Source organism: Trichosurus vulpecula, chromosome 6 (genome assembly GCF_011100635.1).
Source record: "Trichosurus vulpecula isolate mTriVul1 chromosome 6, mTriVul1.pri, whole genome shotgun sequence".
In the NCBI taxonomy this organism is placed as follows: Eukaryota; Metazoa; Chordata; class Mammalia; order Diprotodontia; family Phalangeridae; genus Trichosurus; species Trichosurus vulpecula.
Window position 1 is genome coordinate 263,698,315 of NC_050578.1, and position 27,924 is coordinate 263,726,238.

General features: G+C 37.8%; 2 protein-coding genes and 1 pseudogene across 2 annotated transcripts; 2 read left to right on the forward strand and 1 right to left on the reverse strand.

Moving 5' to 3' along the window:
* Positions 1–614: 614 nt before the first annotated feature.
* On the forward strand, positions 615–1,562 carry LOC118855065 (olfactory receptor 8J3-like). The gene has a single exon (XM_036765190.1). It carries the CDS (start codon positions 615–617, stop codon positions 1,560–1,562), a length of 948 nt encoding a protein of 315 aa, XP_036621085.1.
* Positions 1,563–10,041: 8,479 nt separating this feature from the next.
* LOC118855066 lies at positions 10,042–10,918 on the forward strand (annotated as a pseudogene).
* Positions 10,919–26,931: 16,013 nt separating this feature from the next.
* LOC118855067 (olfactory receptor 1102-like) lies at positions 26,932–27,924 on the reverse strand. Its single transcript, XM_036765191.1, has one exon. The coding sequence runs from the start codon at positions 27,895–27,897 to the stop codon at positions 26,932–26,934; it is 966 nt and encodes a 321-aa protein (XP_036621086.1). The 5' UTR covers positions 27,898–27,924.

Below are 27,924 nucleotides of genomic sequence, written 5' to 3' on the forward strand. Positions count from 1 at the left end.
GGAGAGAGGGTACTAAAATTAAGGGGGATTGGGAAAGACTTCATTTAAAATTACTGTATAATTTAAGTGTAGTGTCTCACAAGTGTTTACTGACCATTTTCTACATGATTGACACACTTCTCGTATACATGACAGACACCAAGGAAAATATCAACTTTCCATCTATGCAGCTATTAATTTTATTAACTCAAGGATCAGAGACTTGAATCTGGAAGATACCCAACATTATTATCTTATCTAGCTAGCTAGCTGTTTGTGGAGAGGCCATACTCAACATGCAGTTTTAAGTTGAATCTTCATTATTAACTTTTTCCTCCATTCTTAAGTCTTGAAATTCAACAACACAATAAATCAAGCCTGGATATATGCTTTTCCAAGGGCTAAATTCTCACACGGAAAATTTACCATTGAGCAATTTTAAATCATCTCTGAATTTCAGGAATCTGGTAAATTATCTTTTCAAATCTAAAACAGGCTCCACTAAACAGTTTAAAAAAGAAACAAACAATCCCAGGATTTAGTAGTTTACTTGAGATGCAAGCTCTAGAAAAATTATCTTTGACTTTCTAAACTGTTTTTCCATTTATTCCCATAGCAGATGAAATCAATCAAAAATGGTTCCAGGAAATCTCTCCCATGTGACTACATTCATTCTCATTGGAGTCTCAGATGATCCAGAGCTTCAGGTTCCCCTCTTCTTCATCTTCTTAACAATCTATGGAGTGACAGTAACTGGAAATGTGGCAATCATCACACTCACTAGTATTGATTCTCGACTTCAAACTCCCATGTATTTTTTCCTTAGACACTTGGCTATCATCAATCTTGGTAATTCCACAGTCATTGCTCCCCAGATGCTGGTCAATTTCTTGGTAGAGGAGAAAACCATTTCCTACTATGGATGTGCAACCCAGCATGGAGGGTTCTTACTCTTCATTGTTGCTGAGATTTTCATGTTGGCTGTCATGGCCTATGACCGCTATGTGGCTATTTGCAATCCCCTTTTGTACATGGTTGTGGTATCACGGAAGATTTGCATTCTACTTGTTGCCCTTGCATACATTTATAGCTTCTCAGTAGCAGTGACACTCACCTCTTGTGTTTTCTCCATGTCCTACTGTTCTTCCAATGTCATTAATCATTTTTACTGTGATAATGTCCCTTTATTAGCTTTATCTTGCTCTGATATCCATATGCCAGAGACAGCAATCTATATCTCTGCAGCTATGGATCTCTTCTTTTCCATAACAACTGTCCTGGTGTCCTACTCCCTCATCATCTTGGCCATCCTGAGGATACGTTCAGCAGAAGGGAGAAAGAAAGCCTTCTCTACCTGTGCTTCCCACATGGTAGCTGTCGCTGTTTTCTATGGGACACTCCTTTTCATGTATCTGCAGCCCCAGTCACACCATTCCTTAGATACTGATAAAATGGCTTCAGTGTTTTACACACTAGTGATCCCCATGCTGAATCCTATGATCTATAGCCTGAGGAACAAAGACGTGAAGGAGGCTGTGAAGAGGGTCCTCACCAACCCTTGCCAAAGTTTTAAAAGCAGGTGATTTGACAAGTGTTTGAATAAAACAAGAGAGTCATGATCTGAGGCAGGAGCTATAGGAGTGTGATGGGGCCAAACAGTAAATTGCCAGGAATGGAAGGCAACTAGGAAGTGAAAAATTAATAAAATGAATTTAAATTGCAATTGAATTTAAGTATATGTATAATTTAATATAACACACCATAAACTTATCATAAACTATTAGAAAAGTAAATATTTTCTGATATATTTGTCTCTTCACTTTTGTCTATTGTTTCTGTCTCTCAACAGAGAATTTGTCTCTCTCAACAAGGGAGCATATAAAATTCCCCTACAATTTTTTACCACGTACTTGAAAAAGGAAACATTTTTATTTGAATTAATTTCAATAAAAATACAAAAATAAACTTGATGCAGATTTAAATAGTGTTTTGCTTCCGTTCAGCCAAATATTCCAGAAATTTGTATAAATAAAAAAGCCCAACATTAAAATTAACATGTTCATTATTGATACTGTATAAAAATTTTTGGTCCTTCTCATTCCATTCTTCCTCAATCAATAAGAGTTCTCAAAATTATTCGTTTTTGTAATAGTGATCTTATAGTGGAAATTGTTCATCTGGTTCTCCTTCCTTCTATATCAACTCATATAAATTTTTTTTTTCCAAGCTGTAAGAACTATGAACAATACAAGGGCCATTCTTGATTTCAGTAGTCAAACTAGTGAAACATAAGAAGTGATAAATTTAGGGTATAAAAACAGAGGTTATGTGTATGTATGTATGTATGTTTGTATTTATCTATATATGTGTGTGTGTGTGTATATAGCAACTGATAGAATTTGGTTGGAATATGCATATTTTTACTCCCCAAAATTGTTTTCAATTCTTTTTTTTTCCCCAAAGACATGGAAGTAGGCATTAGGGAGTATAGATTCTGTAAATTAAAAAAAAAAACTGGAGGGACACTATAATTGTGAAATGTTACAGGCACATTCATTTTACTGTATTGTTACCTTCATTTAATGGGTTTAACTTTGTTACAAGAGAACTCTGATGAAAAAAGGCGTAGTTTGTAAATGTATGTAATGTTAAAAAAATTACATCAATAAAACTTTTAATTTAAATTTAAAAGTGGATTAAGAAATATGTGAGTAGGGTTCAACCTGGTATATGATTCATAATTCTATCCTTAATACCTTCTGTGGCTAGGCAACACTCTAAAATTACAAATTGCCAAAATGATGCCAATTCACTTTTTTCAGGCTCCATAAATTCTTATACCACTAATATCACACAACCAGTTTGATGGTATTTATAAATATATGTGTGTATATATACACATGGATGTGTTTGTCACGCCATCATTGTACACACCATTAGGAAATGCCGCAGGCTATGTTACACATGCAGGGATCTCATTTCACCTCAAAGACTTAGGGTACTTCTACTTTATATGTTGTCAACCTTCAGAGTTCCATCTAAGAAAGAGAAACAGAACTAGGTTGTATCTATGTTTATTTCTCTTAAAGTTGGTGGCATGCATGTGTCCATGCATGGGAGCTGCAGTTTGCAATTAAGCTCACTTTGGGTTTCGGTTGCTCAGTTTATATACCCCTCCAACAGGGACTGATTTTACTCCCTCAGCCCTGTAAGGAGAAAATAACTCTATGCAAGATCACTTCCTGGCCTATCAGACTACTCGCAGCCATCCCAGACTATTCCCATTTTGGGGCTATCTAGAGAAAATAATCTGTCTCCACCTAAGCATATGTAGAACACAATGGGCTTCCCTACCTTAGATTGAATAATTCGCCTGCTTGGGTAAGGGCTGACCAGGTCAAGGAGAGTCAATGCAATCTCATTATCAGTAATCTCCTTCTGAAGAAAAACTGAGCTTAAAGTGAGGACTTTGGAAGAAGGGGGCTAGGGGAAGCTCTGAAACTCCAAGATATTGGCTATTAATAATAATTTTTCATATTCCCTCATCTGATTCTATTCAGAGATATAACATCCTCAACAAATAACTAACTGATATGGCTATATCAGTTTTCTTCAAGGGCTTTAGGACGGATAAAGGGTGACAATGTTGGGGAGGGTGGGAAAGGAGAGCAATTGATTGATGCATTGACAAAACCAAAGGGGGCAGTCTCCTTTAGCAATTAGACATTATAGATAAAAGAAACAAATGAAAAAAGCAAACAGTGAATAAAGTTGTCTATTTAAGGCTCAGAAGTCTGATTTCATATAGCTGTCTGGTTCTCAGGACACCATCTGAAGAAGTTCTCTGGGTTTTGTCTAAGCAGTTTCCAGCTGACTGTCAGATCACTTGTTGGGATCCTCTTTCTTTGTTAAAAATCTCTTGTAAGTTTGTCATAAAACAATTTTAAATCACTTTGCCAATAACCAGCTCAAATAATGACTGGTTTGTGTTATTTGCTCTGTTTGTAACGTATGCTTGAAATTTGTTTGTATTTGCTCTGAACTTCAGGAGTCTGATCTTTTCCCCCTGAACTAAGTGAATGATATATGTATGTTTAATTAAACTGAGATTGTTAACCCCTTAAAGGTGCTTTCCTTAGAAAAGCAGGTAGAAGACCCTGTTTTGGCAGCCTTTCTGTGTGCTGTTGTTGGTCTTACAAAGTCACAATACTGGCAAGCCACACTGATGTTACAAAATCGTGCAGTTGGCAGGATCTGCAGATTAAAAGGAAAGTATGGAGTTGTGGGGTACCTGAGATAGTGGTTGGATGTGTCCCAGTTGTTGGGTGGCTCTTTATCCTTGTGGTGGCTATGATTCTGTGCAGCCCCAGGGGCAGCAGAGGCCTGAAAGTGAACAGGCAAGTAACGGTGATGGAAGTGGTTTCCTGGGTGCCTAGAGCAGGGGCCCTAGGAGATATCCTCTCCTTCCCCCTCCCTATCCCACTGGCACTCCAGAGGAGACAGGCCAGAGCAGCAGCTGTGGAAGGAAAACAACCAGAGGCTTTGTGGGAGGGAGGGCAGGGATGACCACCGCCTGAGTGGATTAGCCCAGCTCAGGACTTTGCTGAAGGGGTGGATGTCTTGAGATTGTAGTATATGTGGAGCCTTGAGGCAGGAGCAGAGAACTGCCTTTGTGCAGACTTAGCAGGAACAGTTGGTGAGGGGAGACAACAAGCAGATGGCTGCCAACTTACTGACCCAGCCAGAGCAAAGGACTTCGGAAAGGTGAGAGTAGGGAGCTGCCTGCATCAGGATTTAGGCAGAGGTCAGGAGCAGCCAACAGGAGCTGGACTTACCAGGAACCCAGGAGCTTGAAATTCAGTTCTGGGGCAAATGGAAACTTTGTTGCAAGGCACTGAGTGTGATTTTTTTTTGCTGCCTTCTCCTAGGATGATTTAGCACCCAGGGGGAGGGTGGAGCTGTCTGTGGTGGGTGGGAGGAAGTTTCAGGGACCCCTAAGGACCCCACCCTGTTGGTTTTGTTGCTCAGCTGCCCGTTAGGACTTGGAAGCAGGGTGCTGGAGTAGTATGGGGAGAACAGACACCCAAGAGAACTTTACTTGGACTCTTTTTTTTGGGTTGGGATTTTTCTAATTAAGGCACACTGGTATCTGAAGATGCCAGGAGGAACCCTCAAGAAGGACTTTACTTAGAGACTCTTGTATTTACTAAAGACCCTGTGACCTAGGGGTGGGTGGTGTTTGTATTGTAAACAAGTTTTTTGGGAAATGATCCTGAATGATGTGTTTTATGTTGTGAATATTTTGTTTTAGTTCCCAGATTGGATCTCAATGTATAATGCCACTATTTGTTCCAGGATCCATAGTTATTTAGATTGTGTAAAGCCAAGGATCCTGGAAATGGGTGGAGTATATTGCTATTTAGGGTGGGACTTTTTTTTTTTTTTTTGCTTTTTTCTCTTTTGGAACACTTAAGTAATCAAGTGTATTTCATGAGTCTGGCCGTTGTTTCTTTGATTAAATTGGGACGTTTTATGATCTGCTTATTACAAGGGAAAGCCTAGTTCACATAGGTTTGAGTCACATGGTTGTAATGCCCTTTGACCCTGAACAGGGTATATCAACTTAGAGGTTAACATTTTCTTTGGGATTGTCACTCACTGGAAGACTGTTGTGTGATTTGACTAGATGCGACTCTAGACAGCCATTGTTAAGAGCCCCTCAGTTTTGGAAAACTCAGATGTTGGTGCTTCTCTGGTAACTATGTATTGCTATGGATAGACAAGTTTGTGTTATTTGATCTATTGATATTTTCTGTCTGTAATTTCTATTTGTATTTGCTCTGAAGTTCAGGATGCTGGATTTTTCCCCTGAACTAAGTGAATGATATATAGATGTAGAAGTAGATGTAGGTGTAGATGTAGATGTAGATGTAGATGTAGATATAGACATATGTTTGACTAAAGTGAGATTGTCCACCCCTTAAAGTTGCTTTCCTTAGAAAAGCAGATCCAAGAATCTGTGGTAGTAGCCTTCCTGTGTGCTGTTGTTACACAGTCACAGTAGTGGCAAGCCACACTGTTGTTACAGCTTTATGGCTCTTTTATTATAATAATCAAGTTTGTAAACTTTTAGAACAGGGAACTTACATCAAAACAGAAAAAAATAGAACCCAGTTTTACTTTCACATTATCCATTTGCCCTTTGGAAGATAAGATTCCACTAAGGAATTAATAACAGGACACTTTTTATAAGAAGATGGACTCCAATACATAAATTCATTTAAAAGTTGCCAGATTAACTACAATTGTAACAAAAGGTTCAGGATGGTATACATAAATACATTGAGTAATCAATTTTAAAACAATAGAAGGGACTTTCCCTATGTAGGCACCCCGAGTAATAATACAGAGGTGACCAAGAGTGAACTCATGACATAGAGAGGCTTATTATAATATCATTATCATACGTACATACCCCCTCAAATGGTTTTTTTTCTGTATGCATCATGGGTAATTGCAGGCACAGTTCCACAGTGGCTGGGAACCCTCCCCTACTGCCTGATGACTTAGCAAACTCATTCTGCATTTTTAACATTCATAATTTCTGTTATGTAATTGCATCTTTACCCAGTAAAAATCCATCTTGCTTTCTCTGAAGTCGCTGTTTCCTCCTGGAACTTCATGAGAGGCATCACTCTCAATAAGTGCCTATACTTGGATTAAAGGTGGTCCGACTCTGAATTCTTTGAGACCTTTCCACCACAACACATCGTAAAACTGCAGCACTTTTGGGGGACCATGGATGGGCAGAGCCTAAACCCCCAACAGGATCAACATCCCTGGACACATGAAGTAATCCATCATAATTATTTTGCCAGGTTGATTCCATTATCATAGAAGTTCCCTGAGCTTGTAGAGTGTTCCCCCTTTGTCACTGTATCTCAAGCACCTGGCTCATAGTCTTTCACACAGAAAGGGAACAATACATACTAGTCTAATTAAAGTGATTTGATGACAGTTGCTAAAGCTGTATGGCCTCTCAGGACATGCTTGGTACTATTAAGAATTAAATTGATTCCTTTACATTCACATGTATTTTATCTTTCCGTTGTGTTGACTTCAGTAAATTCTGTTAGTGGAGTAGAATAACACCTGCCCTGGGAATCAGGACTTTCAGGATATGGTCCCAGATCTGCTACAAAATTTTGCTTTCTGAATTTGGAACAAGGCTATCTGGGACTCAGTTTACTCCTCTAAAATTATGAGCATGGGACTACTTTTTAAGTTCTCAATTTTACCACTTTGTCATGTAGGTGAATTGGACCATGTAGTTTGTAAAATAAGAATAGGAAAAGTGGAAGTCTATGCTTCCCTGCAGATTATTCAGCAATCTGGTGGTAGGGAGATGGAGTGGTGGGATAAGGCAGGATGAAGGATGTGATATATTGGCAACACTCAATGAGAATACCTACATAAAGTTTCTCTGAAGAATAAACCAAGTTTCTATTTCTAGATCCTTGTGCAGGATGAGAAGTTTCCTTCTGACACCAAAGAAGGAGGAGCTGAACCAGAGATTGTAAGAGGTAGAAGAGAACCCAGAGATAATTTATATGCTAGCCAATATGGTGGGGGGGGGGGGGGGAAGGCATACCGAGAGGAATGAAATGGTCACAGTGACTCAATTGATTTTACAATGTAATGGGTAACAAAACAAAATGGAAAGAATGCTGGATTTTGAGCCAGACAATGTAAATTTAAAACTTGTCATTCAAAAGCATTTATTAAGGCCCTATTATGTGCCAAGAACTATGTTAAGTACTGACTCTTTTAAGCATTATCTATTTAACTTTGTGTAAACACAACTCTGAGCATCAGTTTCACCTAAAGTTCAGTGGTTTGCAATAAATTACCTTAAAAATTGCTTCCAGCTGGAAAAGTATGCTCATATAATATAGGAAGATATTTGTGCATCCTTAATAAAGTTTGACCAGTACTGTCCATGTTTTACTCTCCCCTGGTATTTTTGAAACTTCTCTGCAATACATGGGACTCACCTAAAATTAAATTTCTAAAAGGTTACCAATTTATCATGTAGGCAGATCATAGGATTGCAGTAGACTCAATAGTTATCATTTTTAGTGGGTATATGTTTTAACAATCCAGCTAGTAGCTCCTTTGGGGGCATAATATCTCCCCCACAGCCAGCACCCAGGAGGCTGCCAGCAGGCAGGCGGCTGCTGGGAAAGCACAGGTTCTTTTTATCTGCTTAAACAAGGAAAGCACAGTGAAAGGGTTGACCAGCTTACTTTAATCCAGCATTCAGTTAGCATAAAGACAACATCCATTTAGTTCAGGGGAAAAAACACCAGCATTCAGTTAGCATTCAGTTTGTTCAGGGGAGCAAAGAGGAAAGCATCAAGAGACAGACCAAATACACCCTGAGGTTCAGAACATTCATTTAGTTCGGGGGAAATGAACCAGTACCCTGAACCTCAAAACCAAAATACAAACAAATTACAAATATCAACAGACAGATGCAATACAATTCATAGGTACCAACATCTATGCTCTGCTGGAGAGCAAGGGCTGGCCCAGAGTCACGCTTGCCACTGCTCCCACCCCAACCGGAAAAGGAAAGAGGGCTCTTCAAGCTGTCCTATTCCCTCTTATAGAGTTTTTGACATCATCAAGCGCCACCTGAATGACCAGGGCCCACTGGTTCTTGAGTTGGCCCCTCCCCTTAGCGTAGACTAGGTTAACACCCAGTAGGGCGTGGCTCTGGAGTCAACACCTTCCCTCAGCCAGCCCCATGACTCATCACACAGGACATTCTCTGCTTCTTGGCATGCTCTCTGGGCTTCCTGCCCCGGAAGAGAAGCCCCAGCACCCATCGAGGCTCAATGAGGTAAGCTGAGTCACTCAAAGAAAACAAAGGCCATTCTGGTCACAGTATAGTAGCTGTAACATTCATTTTCAACAGTGAATGATCTGTATCCAGATGTTTTCTTTCATTTTCTCTATTCTCCCTTCATTGTCCAGGATCCATCAGACTGGGTTCATTCAGAGGACTGACCTTAACTTGCTAGGAAGATCCATGAAATGTTGGATGAAGTGTGCCAGCAAACAGTTCGAATCTGCTCTTTGAGAGGAGGAAGTGGATATTACTACAATCTCTGGAATAAGTGTAAACGTCAGCTTCATGACAGCCACATGAAATATTTAGACTTCAAAGACTTGTCTGGTCAGTGCCTTCCTTTGAAAGTCTGACCATCCAGAATGCATTGTCTTTTTAGAGTCTGGCAAGTTGTAGTCCAGGATGGCTATGGAGAAATTGGTATTCAGAATGGTGACAGATTGAGAGAGAGAGAATGTGGGAGACAGAGAGACAGAGAGAGACAGGGACAGAGACAGAGACAGACAGAGACAGAGAGAGACAGAGACAGGGGCAGAGAGACAGATAGAGAACAGTTTAATATAGTTTTATATGGTGCATTGGCAGCATGGTTTGTGCTTTAGCTGATGTAAGCTCATCCATATATAACCTTTTGAGACAGTAAGAAATATTTTGAGAGAGAGCCTGCATGTTACTTTTCATATCAGAAACCAAGCTGTGAGATATACAGGAAGAAGATGAAGAGCACATTTCCTGGCATTGAAAAGCCACATCTGTTTATTGGACAAGCATTGATCAAATATCAGCTGTGCACCATGAATTGTGCTTGGTGCAGGAGTAGAGGAGGCAAGAAAAACGAGAGGTTCTGCCTTGTAATCCCTATATTCTATGGGAGTAGGAGAGAAAACATATAGGAAGATAATATAACTATATATGCATGCATAAGTATATGAAATGGGCATATGAGTAAATATGAAGATATATGCACACTTTGTAGTTTGTTCTATTTTATATGCCACATTATGTTACCTTACATCATGTTGTGTTATGATGCATTGTGTTACCTTACATGATAGTATACCATATTATATTGCATCGTGTCACATGTCATAATGTATGATGTGCCATATATATATATATATATCTGCTTATTATACATATGCATATGTATGTACTTGCACCTTCAGCATGTCCTGTTTGTATTCTTCTTCCTAATTTATCTGATCACTGTGGTGTGAAACCTGTGGCTCATTCTACTAATTGGCTCCAGTTCCCAAATTCACTCCCCCAAGTACTTTTTCCTCGGCCACTTGGCCTTCTTGGATTTCTGTTATTCATCTATCTGCATCCTTAAATTGCCTGTGAATCTCTTAACTGAGAGAAAAGTCATCTCCTACACTGGCTGCATCCTTCTGTTTTCCCTCTTTAACATTTTCCTGACCACAGAATGCTTTCTTCTGGCAGCCATGGCCTATGATCAATACATGGCCATTTGTAGACCCCTTCACCACCAAGTCATCATGACGACCAGCTTCTGCCTGCACCTGGTGGCTGGTTCCTACATATTTGGCTCTGTGACCTCCCTCACACATATGGGAAGCTTGCTGAGCTTGTCCTTCTGTGGCCCCAATATTATCAATCACTACTTCTGTGATATCCCAGTGCTCATTCATCTGGCCTGCTCTGATGTTCAGAGGAATGAGATTTTGCTCCTAATCTTCTCGGGGGTAACATCAGTAACCACCTTTCTGATAGTTATTAGCTCTTACTTCAGTATCTTAATCACCATCCTGAAAATTCCTTGTCCCCAAGGTAGGTATAAACATTCTCCACGTGTGCCTCTCACCTGACAGTGGTCACTCTTTTCTATGCAACAGTGATATTTACATATTTGTGCTCCAGCTCGGCCCATCCATCAGAATGGGCCAAAATCATATCTGTGTTTTATACTCTTTTGCTTCCAGTTCTTAACCTCCTGATTTACAGAACAAGGAGACCAAGGAGGCTCTGAGAAAAATGGTACAGAGGAAAATACTTGCCCAATGACTATGATTGTGCAAGCATGTTGTAATGTTACTATGCTAAGCAGCAGCTAAATCATCTTTAATGATTGCACATTACCTAATAAAGTCAAAACTGCTAAATCTGACATTTAAGTCCCTCTACACACTAGTTACAACTTACTGCATTATATTAAGTGCCTTCATTGACACAAAATTTCCCACACAATTTGGCTACTTGCTATGCCCTGAATTTACACCAAGTTTGCTCACATCTTTACCTTTGCTCCCACTGGTTTGCATTCCTCAAAAATCTCTCCATCTATTGGACCGGCTCAAGTCTTTCCCATCCTTCGTGACCAATTTCAAAGATTATTTCTACTAGGCAGTTTTCCTTTTTTTCTCAAGAAACAGTAATTCTCCTTCATATTGACTCATAATACATGTTATATAATGTGTATTATATTCATGAATATACACGTTCTATTACCTCCCTTCCCAATCATTGATCATTTTGGGGGGAAGAAGGAAGACAAAATGAATGTTTGTGAATATTACTATTATGTGTATTATTGATGTAAATAGGCAATACTCCCATTGTTTACTGAGGCAGCTGGTGTGTCAGTGGATAAAGTCCTGATCCTATCCCCAGGAAGACCTGCATCCAAATTCTGGCTCTGACATTGTCATGTTAATGGGATAATAAGATCTTCACTGCCCATTAATAGGCCTCACTTGGAGCCCATTGAGGGAGGGATTTGCCTAAGGAGGAGCTTACTTAGGGGGTGGCTTGCTTGTAGGAAGGCTTTCGTACCTTTTTGTACCAAAGCTAATTAGGCACTGAGTCACAGGGTTGTGATGCCTTCCGCCTTTGAGCCTATTACGCAAAAGTAGGTATACACTCTGAGTTGGAATTTTGCTTTGGGTGTTCACTTAAAAGAAGGACCTTGTGATTCCTTAGTCAGGCAACTCTGACTAGACTAGCAGTATGTTCAGACCTCTCCCCCACCCACCACCACCCCTGACTGCTCAGATATAAAGGCTCTCTACATCCAGTGGTTTATGTAAAGTGTATAGCAATATTGCTTTAGTTCAGGCAGTTAAGAGCCCTGTCTGTTGGTCTTTATGCAAATTTCACTGCTTGTATATTTTCTGTATTTTCTCTGACGTTCAGAGTGCTGACTTTTCTCCTGAGCTAGTGAATGTGATCAAAAGTAGGATTGTTAACATCTTTTTGAGCAGTCTTTCCTAGAAAAGCAGATTAAAGAACCTGTGCTAGCAGGCCATCCTGGGTATGCTAGGGTGCATTTTTTTGTGACAGCAAGTCATATAACTTCTGTTTGCCTCAATTTACTCAACTGTGATATGGAGATAATAAGACCACCTCCCTCACAAGCTTGTTGTGAAGATTAATGGAAATAATATTTGCAAAAAGTTCTTAACGCAGTGCCTTGCATGTAGTAAGCACTGTATAAATGCTTAATCTCTGCCCCCTCCTCTGCAAACTATAATTTATTTTTTAAGAGTAGAACCATTTCGTTATTTTTTTTTCATTTCTCCAGATGCCTCACACATTATATGTAATTAACAAATGCTATATGAATAAATGAATGCCTGTAATTGATGTTTATATTTTTTTGAACTCCAGTGAAAAAGAATAATGAATCATAAGGTAGAGAATACATGGAAGATAGCAAAGAAGATAGGATCTTGAGCTCATGTAATTTGAGGACCGGTTGAATATAGTGGAAGTATTTAGCCTGGGAAAGGGAATGCTTAGGGAGGGCACGATAGTTGTCTTTGAATATGTGAAGGGTTGTCACATGGTAGAGGGACCATATTTGTCCTGTTTGGCCACAAAGTGTAGAAAAAAGGAGGATGGTAGAAATTACAAGAAAATAAATATATGCGCAGTGTCAGGGGTTGGGGGGCACTTCTTAACAATGAGAGGTTTCCAAATATGGAATGCTTTATGTAGCTAAGCAGTGGTTTCCCCCTCACTGGGGATCTTTAAGCAATGGTCAGGGACCCACCTTGTGGTTCTGGTATACTGGGCATTGGTTGTGAGGATAGGTTGGATAAAGTGACCACTGTCTAACCATTTGTCTTCCAAATACCAGTTCTGTGATTTTATGAGCAAGTTTTGCATATTATCCTTGCTCATGGGTGTTTTTGTAACCTAACTGAAAATGGAAGTCATCTATATAAACTGGAACTTAAGAAATACAACAAATGGTTATTCTTGTCAAGAATTATATTGATTCTTTATTTTTTCTCCCCAGTAGTCATTGTTGTAGCCCAGATGATACCACTCAGAACCCACTGAAGAATCAAACGTAGACTCATGACCTGATCAGGTCCCTCAACATTTGGCAGCAAGATAGCATAGTGAATAGCATGCTACATTTGGATTCAGGAAGACCTGAGTGCAAATTCTGGCTCAAACACTTATAGGTGGGCAACATCAAATAAGTAAAATAACCTCTGTTAGTCTGTTTCCTCATCTGTAACATGCAGATAATAAAAAGGTCTACCTGACAAGATTGCCGTGTAGAGCTACTGAGATATAGACGGACAGAAAGATAGATAGTAAACTGATATATATGTATGTGTAGATACATAATATTCAAGTAAGATATTATAAATATATATGAAGTACATTTAAAACTGTGTAATATTTTATAAAGCACATTTATATGTAAAGTACTTCTTAGTTTGCAAAGTACTTTTATATATAGAATTTTGTAAACTATATATTAAATAAATTACTTTGTGAACTGTATAAATGTGTGCATATTATACATATCATTTAAGTAATATATAAAAATAATATGTGAAATACTTTTAAATTAAAATTTAGAAAGTATTTTATTAATTTATAATTATAGTACTTTGTAAATGATATATAAAATACTTTGCCAACACTATATATATATATATACATACACACATGTATATATACACACAGATAGATAGATAGATAGATAGATAGATAGATAGATAGACAGACAGATAAATGACTTAGTGGATGGAGCACTAGGCCTGGAATCAAGAAGACCCTAGTTCAAACAGACTCACACACTTAGTATTTGTATGACCCTGAGTAAGTCACTTAACCTCTATCTTTCTGAGTTTCCTCATCTGTAAATCAGGGATGATAATAGTATCTGCCTTCCAGGGTTGTTGTGAGGCTCAAATGAGATAACTGCAAAGCACAAATCACAAGGCCTGGCACATAGAAAACATTATATAAATGTTAGCTATAACAATAATAACTATTATTATATTAGTTCCTAATGTCCTATTATCACATTTAGAGCTAGAAGAGGTTTTAGAGATCCCCTGTTCTAAAATTTATATTTTACACATAGGGAAACAGAGTTTCAAAGAGGGGAACGGAGTGATCCAAAGTCATTCATAGAATAAGTAGCAAAATAAAGATTCTGACTCTTAATCCAGAACTTATCTATATTCCAAGTGCACCATGAACCATGCCATTTTTTATATATAAAAAGTCACACATAATGTTACATTGGGTTTATAAAATACTCTCATTTCCTGAATAATACCTCCCCCTTCACAGTATCCCAATGATAAATTTGTTAATTAATTTCTATATGTTCCCAAAGGACAAGTTGAAGAATTTATCTCTAGAAATTTCTTTCTCAGCTACATCCAATAGGATGACCAGTAATATCTGATAAAAATGCTCATATATTCAATCAAGCTTTCTCTGGATTGATCACTAAAATCCTGTCACTTTGTTCTATTATATACATTTTCTCACATCCCAAGAAAAATCACTTAAAAAAGAAAACTAACAATATAATAATACACTGAGTATATATCACTGTGGTTTTCCACATCAGAGATCTGTATACTAGGAGTGGTATGCTCACTCCTACAAGTTACAACTTAGAGCAACAAGGCAATTCCCAGAAAGTTAAGTATGATTGGATTTAGAGCAATAAGAGGCATTAAGGACATAGAGGTAGTAAATGGCAGTTTAATTTTAAACGTTCTAATAGTAAATTTAGGGACAGTTAAGTGGCACAGTGGTTAGAGTGCTGGGCCTAGAGTCAGAAAGACTCCTCATTCTGAATTCAAATCCAGCCTTAATACCAACTAGCTATGTGACCCTGGGCAAGTCAGACAACCCTGTTTGCCTTAACTCTTCATCATAAAATGAACTGGAGAAGGATACAGCAAACCTCTGGTATATCTTGATGAAGAAAACCCTAAATGGGGTCATGAAGCATTAGACATAACTTAACAACAGCAAAATTCTAAATTGTTATTAATGCTAACCATTTTAGTCCAGAATCTGGTTTATGGAATTATATATCATTCTGTTACCCTTATTATTTTTTCATTTTTCAATCCTTACATTTCCTAATCTAGACCTTCTCCCTCCCACTACAAAGGAGACATGCATTTAAGAAAGACTAAAAATTTGATACCGTAGTATGGTACGATCCATAAACTTGAGAACTGAGTTGTAAAAGTTAATACACAGACTTTTAATGATTTTATCAATTCAATCCAATGATCATTTCTTAAGTGCCAACAATTTTTACAGGCAATGTACTAGGTATTTAGGCTTTAAAACCAAAAGTAGAATATTTGCTGCTCCTACCTTACATTGTACTTGCATGATAAAACATGCTCACAAATATGTAAATAAAAGTTAAGTGAAGACAGGAGGAGCATTACTTCCCTGGGAAATCAAAAAGAACTTGGTCTTGAATTGACTTGAAGGAAGCCAATCGTTCTAGCAGGTGAAGACAACATCATGCATTCCCCATGGAGGATGGTTTAGACAAAGGCATAGAAGGCCGTGGCAATTTTGACAATTACATATAGTGTGTGTGTGAGTGTATACATATATGCATATTTATATTTGTGTATATGTGTATATATCTACGCATATGTGTGTTTAGATATAGGCATATATCCCTCTAAATTGTACATATTAAAATGCTGAAAAATGTAGCCCATATGGCAAGTGAATCACCAAGGGATGTATTCTCCATTCTTTCAGAAAAAGTTGACTTATTTGATCCCTGCATTGCTTTCCAAACTAATGATTCCACAACTTGGAATTAAGATTATATAAGGAATCAAAGATATAGGAAGCACAGTGTATAGAGTACTGGGCTTGGAGTCAGGAAGACTCTTCTTCCTCAGTTCAAGTCTGGCCTCAGATATTTACTAGTTGTATGACCCTGGGCAAGTCACTTAACCCTATTTACCTCAGTCTTTTCATCTGTAAAGTGAGCTGGAAAAGGACACGGCAAACAACTCCAGTACCTGTGACAAGGAAACCCCCGAAAGGGGTCATGAAGAGTCAGACATGACTGAAAAACAATTAAACAATGAGAAAGACATATCATCGATTCCTCTGTCAATATTTCTTTAATTTAACCTGTTTTAAACTTGGAAACATTTGGGCAAGACAGTAGTAATCTGCTCTGGATAAAGCATAATGACATTATTGTTTGTTTGTTTTTTTATCTAGGTACTCATTTTTAAAATGACATCGCTAATCTAAAGAGTATCTAGGACATGGCAGTCAGGATGGTGAAGGCCTTGACTCCTTACTGTATGAGGATCAGTTGATGGCGTTCGACAAAAAACAAATTCTAACTTGAGGTTCCTCAAAGAGGAGAGTGATGACTCAAGATGTGATGGGTTCCCTCTCATTAGAAGCATTCATGGCACTGCCTGGTATAATGGCAAGCAAAGTGGGCCTTTTTGCTGTTTATTTTTCTTGTGGAGTACTTCTCAGCACTAAGACAATCAAGTGCCTTTGATTGAGCCTTGCCTTTGTTTGAATCAAGAGCCTTTTAACTGAATTAAAAGTCTTTGATGCCCTGCTTAAATCACAAGATAGCCTTAGTCACATAAGTTTGAGTCACGTGGTTGTGGTGCCCTCTGTGGGCTGAAGAAGTGTATACATACTCTGAGGTTAGCATTTTGCTTTGGAGGCTCACTCATTGAAAGAGTGTTCATGTGATTCATCCAGACAACACTCTGGGTAGCCATTAAGGAGCCCCCCCCAGCTTTGAATACTCAGATGTTGATGCTTCTCTGTTTTGCTCTGTTTATATAATTTCTGCATCTAATTTCTCTTTGTGCTTTCTCTGAAGTTCAGGGTGCTGACTTTTCCCCCTGAACTAAGTGAATGATATATGTATGTTTAAATAAAGTGAGATTGTAAACCCCTTAAAGTTGCTTTCCTTAGAAAAGCAGATCAAAAGAACTTGTGCTAGCAGCACTCCTGTGTGCTGGTGTGGTTGGCTTATACCTCCATAGCAGCTCCAAGCAGGATTGTTGTTACAGATGGTCACTTGTTGGGGATATTATAGTAGCAGTTCCTTTAAAATTTTATTAGACTATGTGGCTAATGAGCCTCTTCATAACCCTAAAATTCCATAATTCTGTGCTGCTATGATATACTCCTCAAATTCTTCCATACTTGGCAGGTATGTGCATAGGAGGCAGCTAGTTGGTACAGTAGATAGAGTGACAGGCCTGGATCCAGGAAGAACTGAGATCGAATTCGGCCTAAGATACAATCTGTGTTTCCCTGGGTGAGTCCCTTAACATCTGGTTGATGTAATTTCCTCACCTGTAAAATGGGGATAATAAGAGCACTTAACTCCCCATCTTGTTGTGAGGATCCAATGAGATAACAATGGTAAAGGGCTTAGGTGATTTTATAGAACTTTAGAATCTCTGAAATGGAAAGGACTTCAGAGACCTTCTACCCCAAGTTATACAGAACCAGGAACTTTCTCTATAATGTCTGTAGCAAGTGGTCTCCAGATTTTTCTTGAAGGCCTCTTTCAAGTGCAGAGGATGAGACTCTTACCAAAAATAGCCCATTTTACCTGTGTATAGCTCTTTTTCTTCCTGTTTCCTTACCTCCACTTTCGATGTGTCTCTGGAACTTTGTGGCAGGTGAAAGATGAAATGACTGAGGAAACAAAGGGTCTATCTCCCAAGCATATAAATTTATTAAGCAATGAATGCTAATTACCTAACACACTGAGGCCAAACCCCTTCCTCATCCAGGACCCTGAATACAGGGGAAGACAGATTTTTATAGATTAAAAACAATCAATCAAATAAGGTTGTTAATAAAAAAGAGAACAATACAACATGAGGTAAACTGATTTCTACCTTGAGGAAAGAGTAGGGAATTTCCGAATTGGGACAGGGAAAGTGAAACAGGTACAATTCCCTGAATTCAAGAAAAGAGGTGTCCCATTCCTCCCAAGTGTCTGTAAAAATCAAAGGAACATGGAAACAATAACTGATAAGTATGGTACAAGTTTTCAGATAATATATAGGGGTTGCTTGAGATGGACTATTGTGAGAAAACTCCTTGCATCAGTCTTTGGATCTATCTGAGTTTCTGGACATCATAGTCTAGGTCTTTTAGTGAAGGATGTGTAAGCAGCAGGGAGAGGTGGTCCAGTTTCCCAGCCACCCAGCACCAGGCATTCAAACAATACGATGAGGTTTTCTCCCAATTCCCTCAATTGAATAAAGTTTCAGATAACACAGAAATTGGACTAGACCCACAACTTAATAGAAATTAAAGGAGCTCCGGAACTGTGTCACAAGAAGGAGTAATTATGGTTCTATTAATTCTCACAATTAACCACTTGTCTGAATCCCTTTAACTGAGAAGTAGCTTTGAGGAAATCTAGTGATTCTAAGAAGTTGACTTTAGTAGGGAGTTAATTAAGGGAAAACAAAAAAGTAGAAATAGTGGGCAAAGACACAGAGATGGAAGATGGAATTTTTTTATTAATAATAATGAGAACAGTTTGACTACGTAGAAAAGTGCATTGAAGGCTATTATGTTGCACAGTGGATAGGGCACTTGGCCAAGAAAGTAAGCCAGGAAGATCTCACTTCAAATTTAAACTGATATTTACTAGCTGTGTGACCCTGGGCAAGTCACTTAACCTATGTCTACCTCAGTTTCCCAAGGGAGCTGATAATAGCACGTAACTCCTAGGGATCTTGTGAGGATCAAATGAGATATTTTTAGAGTTTAGCACAATGCTTGCCAAACAGTATGTCCTGTATCAACGATAGTCATGTGTTAAATGCAATAATGTGTACTCCTGGAAGGTGGAGGACCAGCAGGTTTCCTAACACATTAAATTTGTGTTTGATCATTGATTGCTGTCCTTCGTTCTCCAAGAGGACCAAAATGACATCACTACATTGGCATCGAGGTACAGGATGTCTAGCAGAGGCTGATCAGACCAATGCAAGCTCAGAAGGCTTTACCACAAGTTGGGTGCAAATAGTCCACACCAACATTTAGAGTGGATTGTCTATTTCTCATTTCTTTTGAGCTATTTGCAACTCTGTTTTGCTCATAGAGCACAGTACCTTCTCTGATGCAGGCATGCCATGCTGAGAGGTGTGGTGCCAGTGTCTCCCATGTCTCACAACTGCTTCCAAAGTTCTTCAGAGAGACTTAGTGTTGCTCATAGAACTTGATACTCTTTAATTTCCCAAGTTCTTATCCCCAAAATCATCACTATGCATTTGTTTTTAATTTTACTATATATTTATTATGTATATGTTCTATTTATCTTGACTATTAGAACACTATATCCACTTAGTACAACCTAAGGTCCTTGAAGGCAAGATCAGTCACAATTGTGTGTTTATGTTACCGACACCTAGCACAGTACGTGGTAATATATGTGTGTGTGTGTGTATGTGTGTGTGTGTGTGTGTGTATACACACACATACATACATATATAGTCACTTTTAAAATATTTTTTGGCTGAACAATTGAGAAGTGCCACTTCGAAATTTTCACTTCATGTAACTTACATGATACTGCCCTCTCCTGGTTGGTGCAGAAGTCACTTAATTTTCACCTGTCTCAGTTTTCTCAACTTTAAAATGGGGGTAAAAACAGCACATACATTTCAGGGTTTTTGTAGGTATCGGATGAGATAATTGTAAAGAGTTTAGCACTCCGACTGACACACCGTATTTCTTACATAAATGCTACCTACGTATTAAAGGGAGCAATATATATATATATACAGAGAGAGAGAGAGAGAGAGAGAGTTCAGAATGCAGAAGTCAACCTGATTGCATAACACATTAAATTTGTATTTTATCCTACAGATATTTAAGATAACTCAGATCAGACTCTTGGCTTTCTAACTAACTTTCTAACTAAATGAATTTAAGGATTTTAGCCTCCTAGAGAGACAGAAAAGGGACCTTTTGTTATTAATGTTAATTGAAAACTGTGTAGTCAATGAGCTTAAATTGTATGTGACAGAGTAACTCTTAGCAGGCTTATTTACCTTCTCTTAGGAGAACATTGCAGTATTTCTTTTTTAATTATTAATTTTTATTTATTTGGAGGAAAAAAGTTACAATAATTACACTATTTTTTAACCTTTTTAACCGGGCTTGGTGTCCTATAGACCAAGAAATTGGATTTGCTTATAGTTGGGTTCAGGACAAAGATGTTTTTTTTTTTTGTCCTGACAGGGAATACCATGTGTAGAAACTCCCTTGCTGACAAAGATGGACAGTACCTCTCAAATGTATGGTCTTAGATGGTTGCCTGAGTATGCAGAGTTTAAATAACAATGGTCACATGGTTAATATGTGTCAGAAGCAAGATTTGAGCCTAAGTCTTCCTCACCACAAGATGGACATTCTATCTATGCATTTTGGCCTGGGTTTGCAATGTGAACTTTTACATTTCTCCATGGAAGAAAAAAATCCATGAGTGTTACTACAAGAAAAGACTTTTGGGCTAACAAATAAATCCAGGAGCTGGTTTTATGGGGAAAAACAAAAACAAACAAACAAAAAAACCTATAAGGTAGATAAGCCATTGCTTAATTTGATTAAAAAAGGAAGAAGATAATCAAAATCCAGTATCAAAAATGAAAAGGGTAAAATCACCACCAAGGAAGAAATTAAAGCAATCATTAGGAAATATTTTGCCCAATTATGTACTAATAAATCTGACAATCTGAGTGAAATTGGCTGATATTTATAAAAACATAAATTACCTAGATTAACAGATAAGGAAATAGAATGCCTAAATAATCCTATCTTAGAAAAAGAAATTGAACATGCCAGTAAAGAACTCCCTAGGAAAAATTCCCAAGGGCCAGATGAGTTCATGAATGAATTCTACCAAATATTTAAAGAAAAATCAATTCCAATACTATATAAGCTATTTTGAAAAATAGGCAAAGAAGGACTCCTACCAAAAGACTTTTATGACACAAATATGGTGCTGATACCTAAACCAGGAACACCTAAAACAGAGAGTGGAACTTATACATCAACTTCCCTAACAAATATTGATGCAAGAATTTTGAACAAAATACTAGCAAGGTAATTACAGCAATACATCACAAGGATTACATATTAATGAGCAGGTGGGACTTATACCAGGAATCCAGGGTTGATTCAATATTAGGAAAACTATGAACATAATTGACCATACTGATAACAAAGCCAACAGAAATCATATGATTATATAGATAGATACTGAAAAAGCTTTTGACAAAATATAGAACCCAATCCTATAAAAAAAAACCATGAGAAAACATAGGAATAAGGAATAAAAGGAAAAACAGTATCTATCTAAAACCATCAGCAAGCATTATCTGTAATGGGGATAAGCTAGAAGGTAGAAGCCGTCCCAATAAAATCAGGGTGAAGCAAGGATTCAATATTATTCAATAGGGTACTAGAAATGTTAGTTATAGTAATAAGAAAAGAAAAAGAAATCCAAGGAATTAGAATAGGCAATGAGAAAACAAAATCATCACTCTTTGCAGATGATATGATGGTATATAGTTAGAGAACCCTAGAGAATCAACTTTAAAGCTGCTTGAAATAATTAACAAGTTTAGTGAAGGTACAGGATATAAGATAATCCCACACAAATCATCAGCATTTCTTTAATTGACCAACAAAGCCCAGCAGCAAGAAATAGAGACAGAAATTCCTTTTAAAATAACAGTAAACAATATAAATTATTTTGGACTCTACCTGCCAAGACAAACCCAGAAACTATATGAACACAATTACAAAACACTTTCAACATAAATAAAATGAGATCTAAACAATTGGGAAAAAAAACTCAATTGCTCATGGGTAAGCTAAGCCAATATAATTAAAATGGCAATTCTGCCTAAACTAATTTACTTATTCAGTGCCATACCAATCAAACTTCTATGGAGCGTATCTTCAGGATGACAGAGAGGATGGCAACATAACAGACTGTGATGATCATAAAAGAACAGAGGAGAGTGACTGCTGTTAACAGAAATATCACCACTTCTGTGTTGAATAAGAATAAATATAAAATCCTCGATTTAGCATTTAAAGCTTTCATTGCCCTCATACTACTGAAAGGAAAATTCTTCATTTGGGCTTCCACCCTGATTAACAAGGCAAAACTCAGGACAAAGAGAATTAAAAGGATTTTATTATAAGTATCTGAAGGTAGCAACATATTGACTAGCTGATCACTGGAGATCAGCAATGGCTTCAAGGTGGGGACAGCTTTTATAGGTAACAACACAATTCCAATAGGTCCACCTCAGCAGAAGGGGGTGGGCCCCTATATCTCAGTTCATCCCCAAGGCAGCAAAAATGTGACAATTTGCAGGTGGGGTATGTGACAAAGAGCAGGTGATAGGAAAAATTGCAGGTCTCAAGACACCAAGTCGCCTTCCCTGCCAGAGCCTCCTCTAGCACTGGTTGATAAGCAGGACTGGGAACAATCTGAGTCAACATAACTCTCAACAGGAAGATTCCATTATTCCTATACCTTACCCTCCCTCCTTGTACTCTATGATCTAGTAACATTGGCTTACTGCTTCTTACGCTCTCACTCCATCCCCTGACTAGGGTTAGGGTGCCTTTTCAGTGGCTATCCCTCCCACTCTCTGCCACTCTGGCTTCCTTCATGACTCAGCTTCTGAAAAAAGACCCTTTTCTATCCTACCTTCCTCACTAGTACTTTTCCTCTGAGATTACCTTCCCTTTATAAATCTTGTATGTACATAGATGTCTGTGTATTATCATCCCTAATAGACACAATATTTTTTGCTGTTCTTTTTTTCTCCAACATTTATTTCAGTGTCTGTCCCATCCTATGTAATTTCTCCCTTACTGACTACTCAGATCTGTGACTATCATATCACAACTCTTCTATGATAAAGGAGATGAAGTGCATGAATTTCTGGATTTAAAATTTCAGCCAGCCATGCCTGGATGACAAGATTCACCAAATGTAGGCTGGTCCCTAGGTGACAGAAACTAGGCTTTGTAAGTAAATCCTTAAATAATTCTAGATCATTTTTTTTTTTTTGCTTTTTGGCAGGGCAATCGGGGTTAAGTGACTTGCCCAGGGTCACACAGCTAGTACATGTGTCAAGTGTCTGAGGCCAGATTTGAACTCAGGTCCTCCTGACTCCAGGGCCGGTGCTCTACTCACTGCGCCACCTAGCTGCCCTTCTAGATCATTTCTAAACCGTTGTAAAGCACTAAAGGAATATTCTAATGAGAGGTGCTTAACTTAAGTACCAGGAATTGTTCTTCTGGAATCACTGGTAGCATAATATGCTTTGAATCATCCTATGACTGATACTTCTTCTCCCCATGAGAAATCTACTACATGTGGAATACATGAATGATGTTAAAATAATGAAATCAAACACTTCAACTGGAATAAAATTAGAAGCAGCAAGAGAACCAGCAGCAAGAGGCAGCAGCAGCAAGAGGTAGCAAGGGGAACAGCAGCAAGAGGCAGCAGGAGGAGCAAGAAGCAACAGCAGCAACCAGAGGCACAAATACAGAATTCTTTCCATAGCATTGCACTGATTTCTTAACATTGAGACACATCTGAGGGGCCATTAAGGTATACGTAGTATAAATGAGAATGATGCACCTGGAAAACGTTGGTGGTTGACTTCACTATTACAATGTTTCCTCAGGAAAACACTGAACATACTATATCTCTGTCAGGAGAATATGAAGTTCTTCTGGTTAGGAAGTATGATGGTAATAACAAAAAAAAATTTGTGATTCCTCTGAACCTGTTATGCAAACGCTAATTACTGGGAACAGCGGCGGAGGGGGAGTGGGGGGGGGATGGAGATTATAGCAAGTTTCTCAGATAAAAGTCTCCTTTCTCAAATATATAGAGAACTGAGCAAAATTAATAAAAAGTAAGGCCCATTCCAAAACTGTTAAATGATCAAAGTATACAAAAGGCAATATTCATTGTAATAAATAAAAGCTATCAATTTTCACAAAAAAATCTTTAATTCAGTAATTGCTGTTTGTTGTTCAGTCGATTTCAGTTGTGCCTGACATTTTGTTACCCTATCTGGGGCTTTATTGGTAGAAATACTGGAGTGGTTTGTCATTTTCTTCTCCAGCACATTTTACAGATGAGGAAACTGAGGCAGTGTAAAGTGACATGCCTAGAGTCAGGCAGCTAGTGTCTGAGGTCAGATTTGAATTCAAGAAGATGAGTTTTCCTTACTCTAGGCCCAGCACTCTATCCACTGCACCACCTAGCTGTCCCATAGTAATAATTACAACAGTACAAATTAGACGACTCTGAGGTATCACCTCACACCCAACAGATTGGCTAAGATGACAGAAAAGGAAAATGGAAAAAAAAAAATGGAGGGGATGTGGGGAAACATATATGTGCCAAAAGTACTGTTGGTGGAGCTGTGATGTAGTGTAACCAATCTGGAGTTCAATTTGGAATTCTGTCCACGGGGCTATAAAGGCAAAGGAAAAGTACCCATACATACAAAAATACTTATAACTGTTTTTATAATGTTGGCAAAGAATCAGAAACTGAAAGAGTGCCCATCATGGCTGTGTTGTGTGAATGTGAAAGAATATCATTGTGTTCTAACAAATGGTGAAGGGGATGGTTTTAGAAATACCTGGGAAGACTTATATGGACTGATGCAAATTGAAGTGGGCAGAATCAGGAGACTAATGCGTAGAGTAACAGCAAAATTATAACAAAAATCAACTGTGAATGATACAAGACAATTCCAGAAGACTCATGAAGAAAAAATGCCCTTCTATTCCGGATAGAAAACTTGGAGTATGAATTGAAGCATTATTCAATTGAAATATTATTTTTTTCTTGCTTTGGGGGAAAACATGGCTAATGTAGTAATATGTTTTGCATAATGTTATATTTATAATGGGTATCATATTTCTTACCATCTCAATAAATGAGAGAAGAATACAGGGAAGGAGAGAATTTGGAACTAAAAACAAAAATTTAAAAATTCTTATCAATGACTATAAGATGTAATGTAGGAGAAACAGAGATATTGTGGTTCCATTTTTACTAACCCAGCTTATTTTCCTGTCTGAAAGTATTTAATCATAACATGGTATGCCAGAGTAATTAACTCAGTTCAAATCAATAACAATTTACTAGGCTTCATTTATATGTGAAGTGGTTTAGGAAAATCCAAAGAGTGAAATGCTGCTTCCAAGATCCGATACTCAAGGCAGAAGATACAAAGTATACACAAGAAAATTCAGCACAAGAGAAAATATTTTAAAAAGTAATTTGATTTTAGGATAAATTCCTTCTAGGGTGAGGTATTAGTGATAGAGGAGATGGCAAAGTGTAAAATATTTTGTCTCTACTCTTGTCAAAATAGACATCAATAACCATCTAAAATCACTTGTCATGTACTTTGCTTGAAATATCCAAACACACTAAACATGCATTTGCAAGTATTCATAATCTTAAAATCAATGTCTTCATTGAAAGTGGCAATTATATTTTGCTGATGACTTCCTTATTTCTAAATTTGTGTGGAATTTGCTGTTACAGAGTCAGGGTTAGCATGCATACTCATCTTCTATTTCAGTTTCTATTGCTTTACATTATTTCATAAAAGTCTTTCAAAATTTTCCTAAGGTGGGCTCCCTATACTTATTGGTTTTCATTACATTGCAATATGCTACTTAATGCATATGTTATCATTTGTGGATGCAGTCAACAACCATCAGACACTTGCATCACTTACAGTTTTCAATTATAATTAATGTCGACCTAAATATCATTCAGCACATAACCCTTGTTTTCTTATGATAATGTTCATGGTATTTACTTATAATAACCACATTATTGGTTCAAAGAAGGTGATTGTTTTAAATTCTAGTTATATATATTTCCAGATTACCTCTAAAAAAGACTTCAATATTGTTTTTTCCATTCCATCAGCGTTGAGGTGTATAACTCTGTTACTATTATCAGTTAGATGACTGTGAAGTCGTTATTTTGACATGGCTACAACTTTAATTTTCCCTTATCTTTCATATAACTGAACATGAATAGTACATCAGAAGTTTAAAATATTGATAGGAAAATATGCACTGAATATAATAACAGAGTTTATAAAATGCCCCTTCCCCCATTTGTGATTACATCACCTAATTTTACTGATGACTTGTAATACATTACCAATGCTAGAAGGGAACATATTTAACTTTTGCCCAGGAAAGGTGATAGCACGAAAGGAATTCATTCTTCATTCCTTCCTTTGTGTACTCATGAAGGTTCTTATCCTTGGACAGGGTGTTCTCTCAATTTCAATTTTTGTCTTATCTTATTAGTGAGGTGGCTATATTCAACTCAGTTATATGTAACAACATATGTGTAGGACAAATAAACTGCAGCAATGGTCCCCCAAAACAGAAGTCTGGCCAGGGATATAGAAACGTATCTCATAAAAGAGGAAAACTATTATTAAGAAAGACCTACGGATATTTTTAGACTCCTGGAGACATCCTTTGGAGTCTAGTGGGAAAATACAAATAGCCACCTGAATCAACCTGCATACATAAATTACTATAACTGGAATAAACATAAAGATCAAATTGAACAATTGTGAGATAAATCAAGAGTTTTGATTCTATTTTTCTTGAATATTTTTTATTTTATCTTATCTAATCTATCAAATTTCCTACTGCTTTCATCTGATATTTACTTCAGCATTTAAAAGGTGATTCGAGAACTTGATTTTCCCCAAAACTTTTTTTACTGCCTCTTTTACATCTTTGTTCCTCAAGCTATAGATGATGGGATTCAACATGGGTATTACAATGGTGTAAAACACAGACACTACCATGTCATGGCTCAAGGAATAGCTGGCAGCAGGCCTCAGGTACATGAAGAGGATGGTCCCATGGTAGATGGAAACACCTGTCAGATGAGAACCACAAGTAGAGAAGACTTTCCTTCTCCCTTCAGCTGAGCGGATCCTCAAAATGGCAGCCAAGATGAAGCCATAGGAAACCAGGACAATCAGGATGGTGAAGATCTCAATCGAGCTCACAAAGATGAAAAGCAACAGTTCATTGACATGAGTGTCAGAACAGGAGAGGGCCAGGAGTGAAGTGATATCACAGAAAATGTGTCTGATTACATTGGATGCATAAAAGGATAAACTAAATGTAGCCGCAGTGTGTAAAATAGCATGTAAAAGACCCCCTATGTATGAACTAAGGATGAGAGGCACATAGACTCGCGGAGTCATGATGGCTGTATAGAGCAGTGGGTTACAGATTGCAATGTAGCGGTCATATGCCATGGCAGCCAAGAGGAAACACTCAGTAGTCCCAAAAGTTACAGAGATAAGCATCTGGGCTATACAACCAGAGAAGGAAATGGTCTTATTCTCTGCTAAGAAATTGACTAACATCTTAGGTGTGATCACTGAGGAATAGCAGGCATCCAAGAAAGACAAGACACTCAAGAAATGGTACATGGGGGTGTGGAGCCGAGAATCCACCACAACCAACACAACCAATCCCAGATTCCCCAACAGTGTAAAGAGATAGATTGCTAAGAACACAAAGAAAAGGATAATTTGTACCTCCAGATGGTCTGTAAAGCCCAGCAAAACAAACATGGTGACTTCTGTCTTATTAGACATCATTTCTTTTTTAAATTTATCCAACCCTGA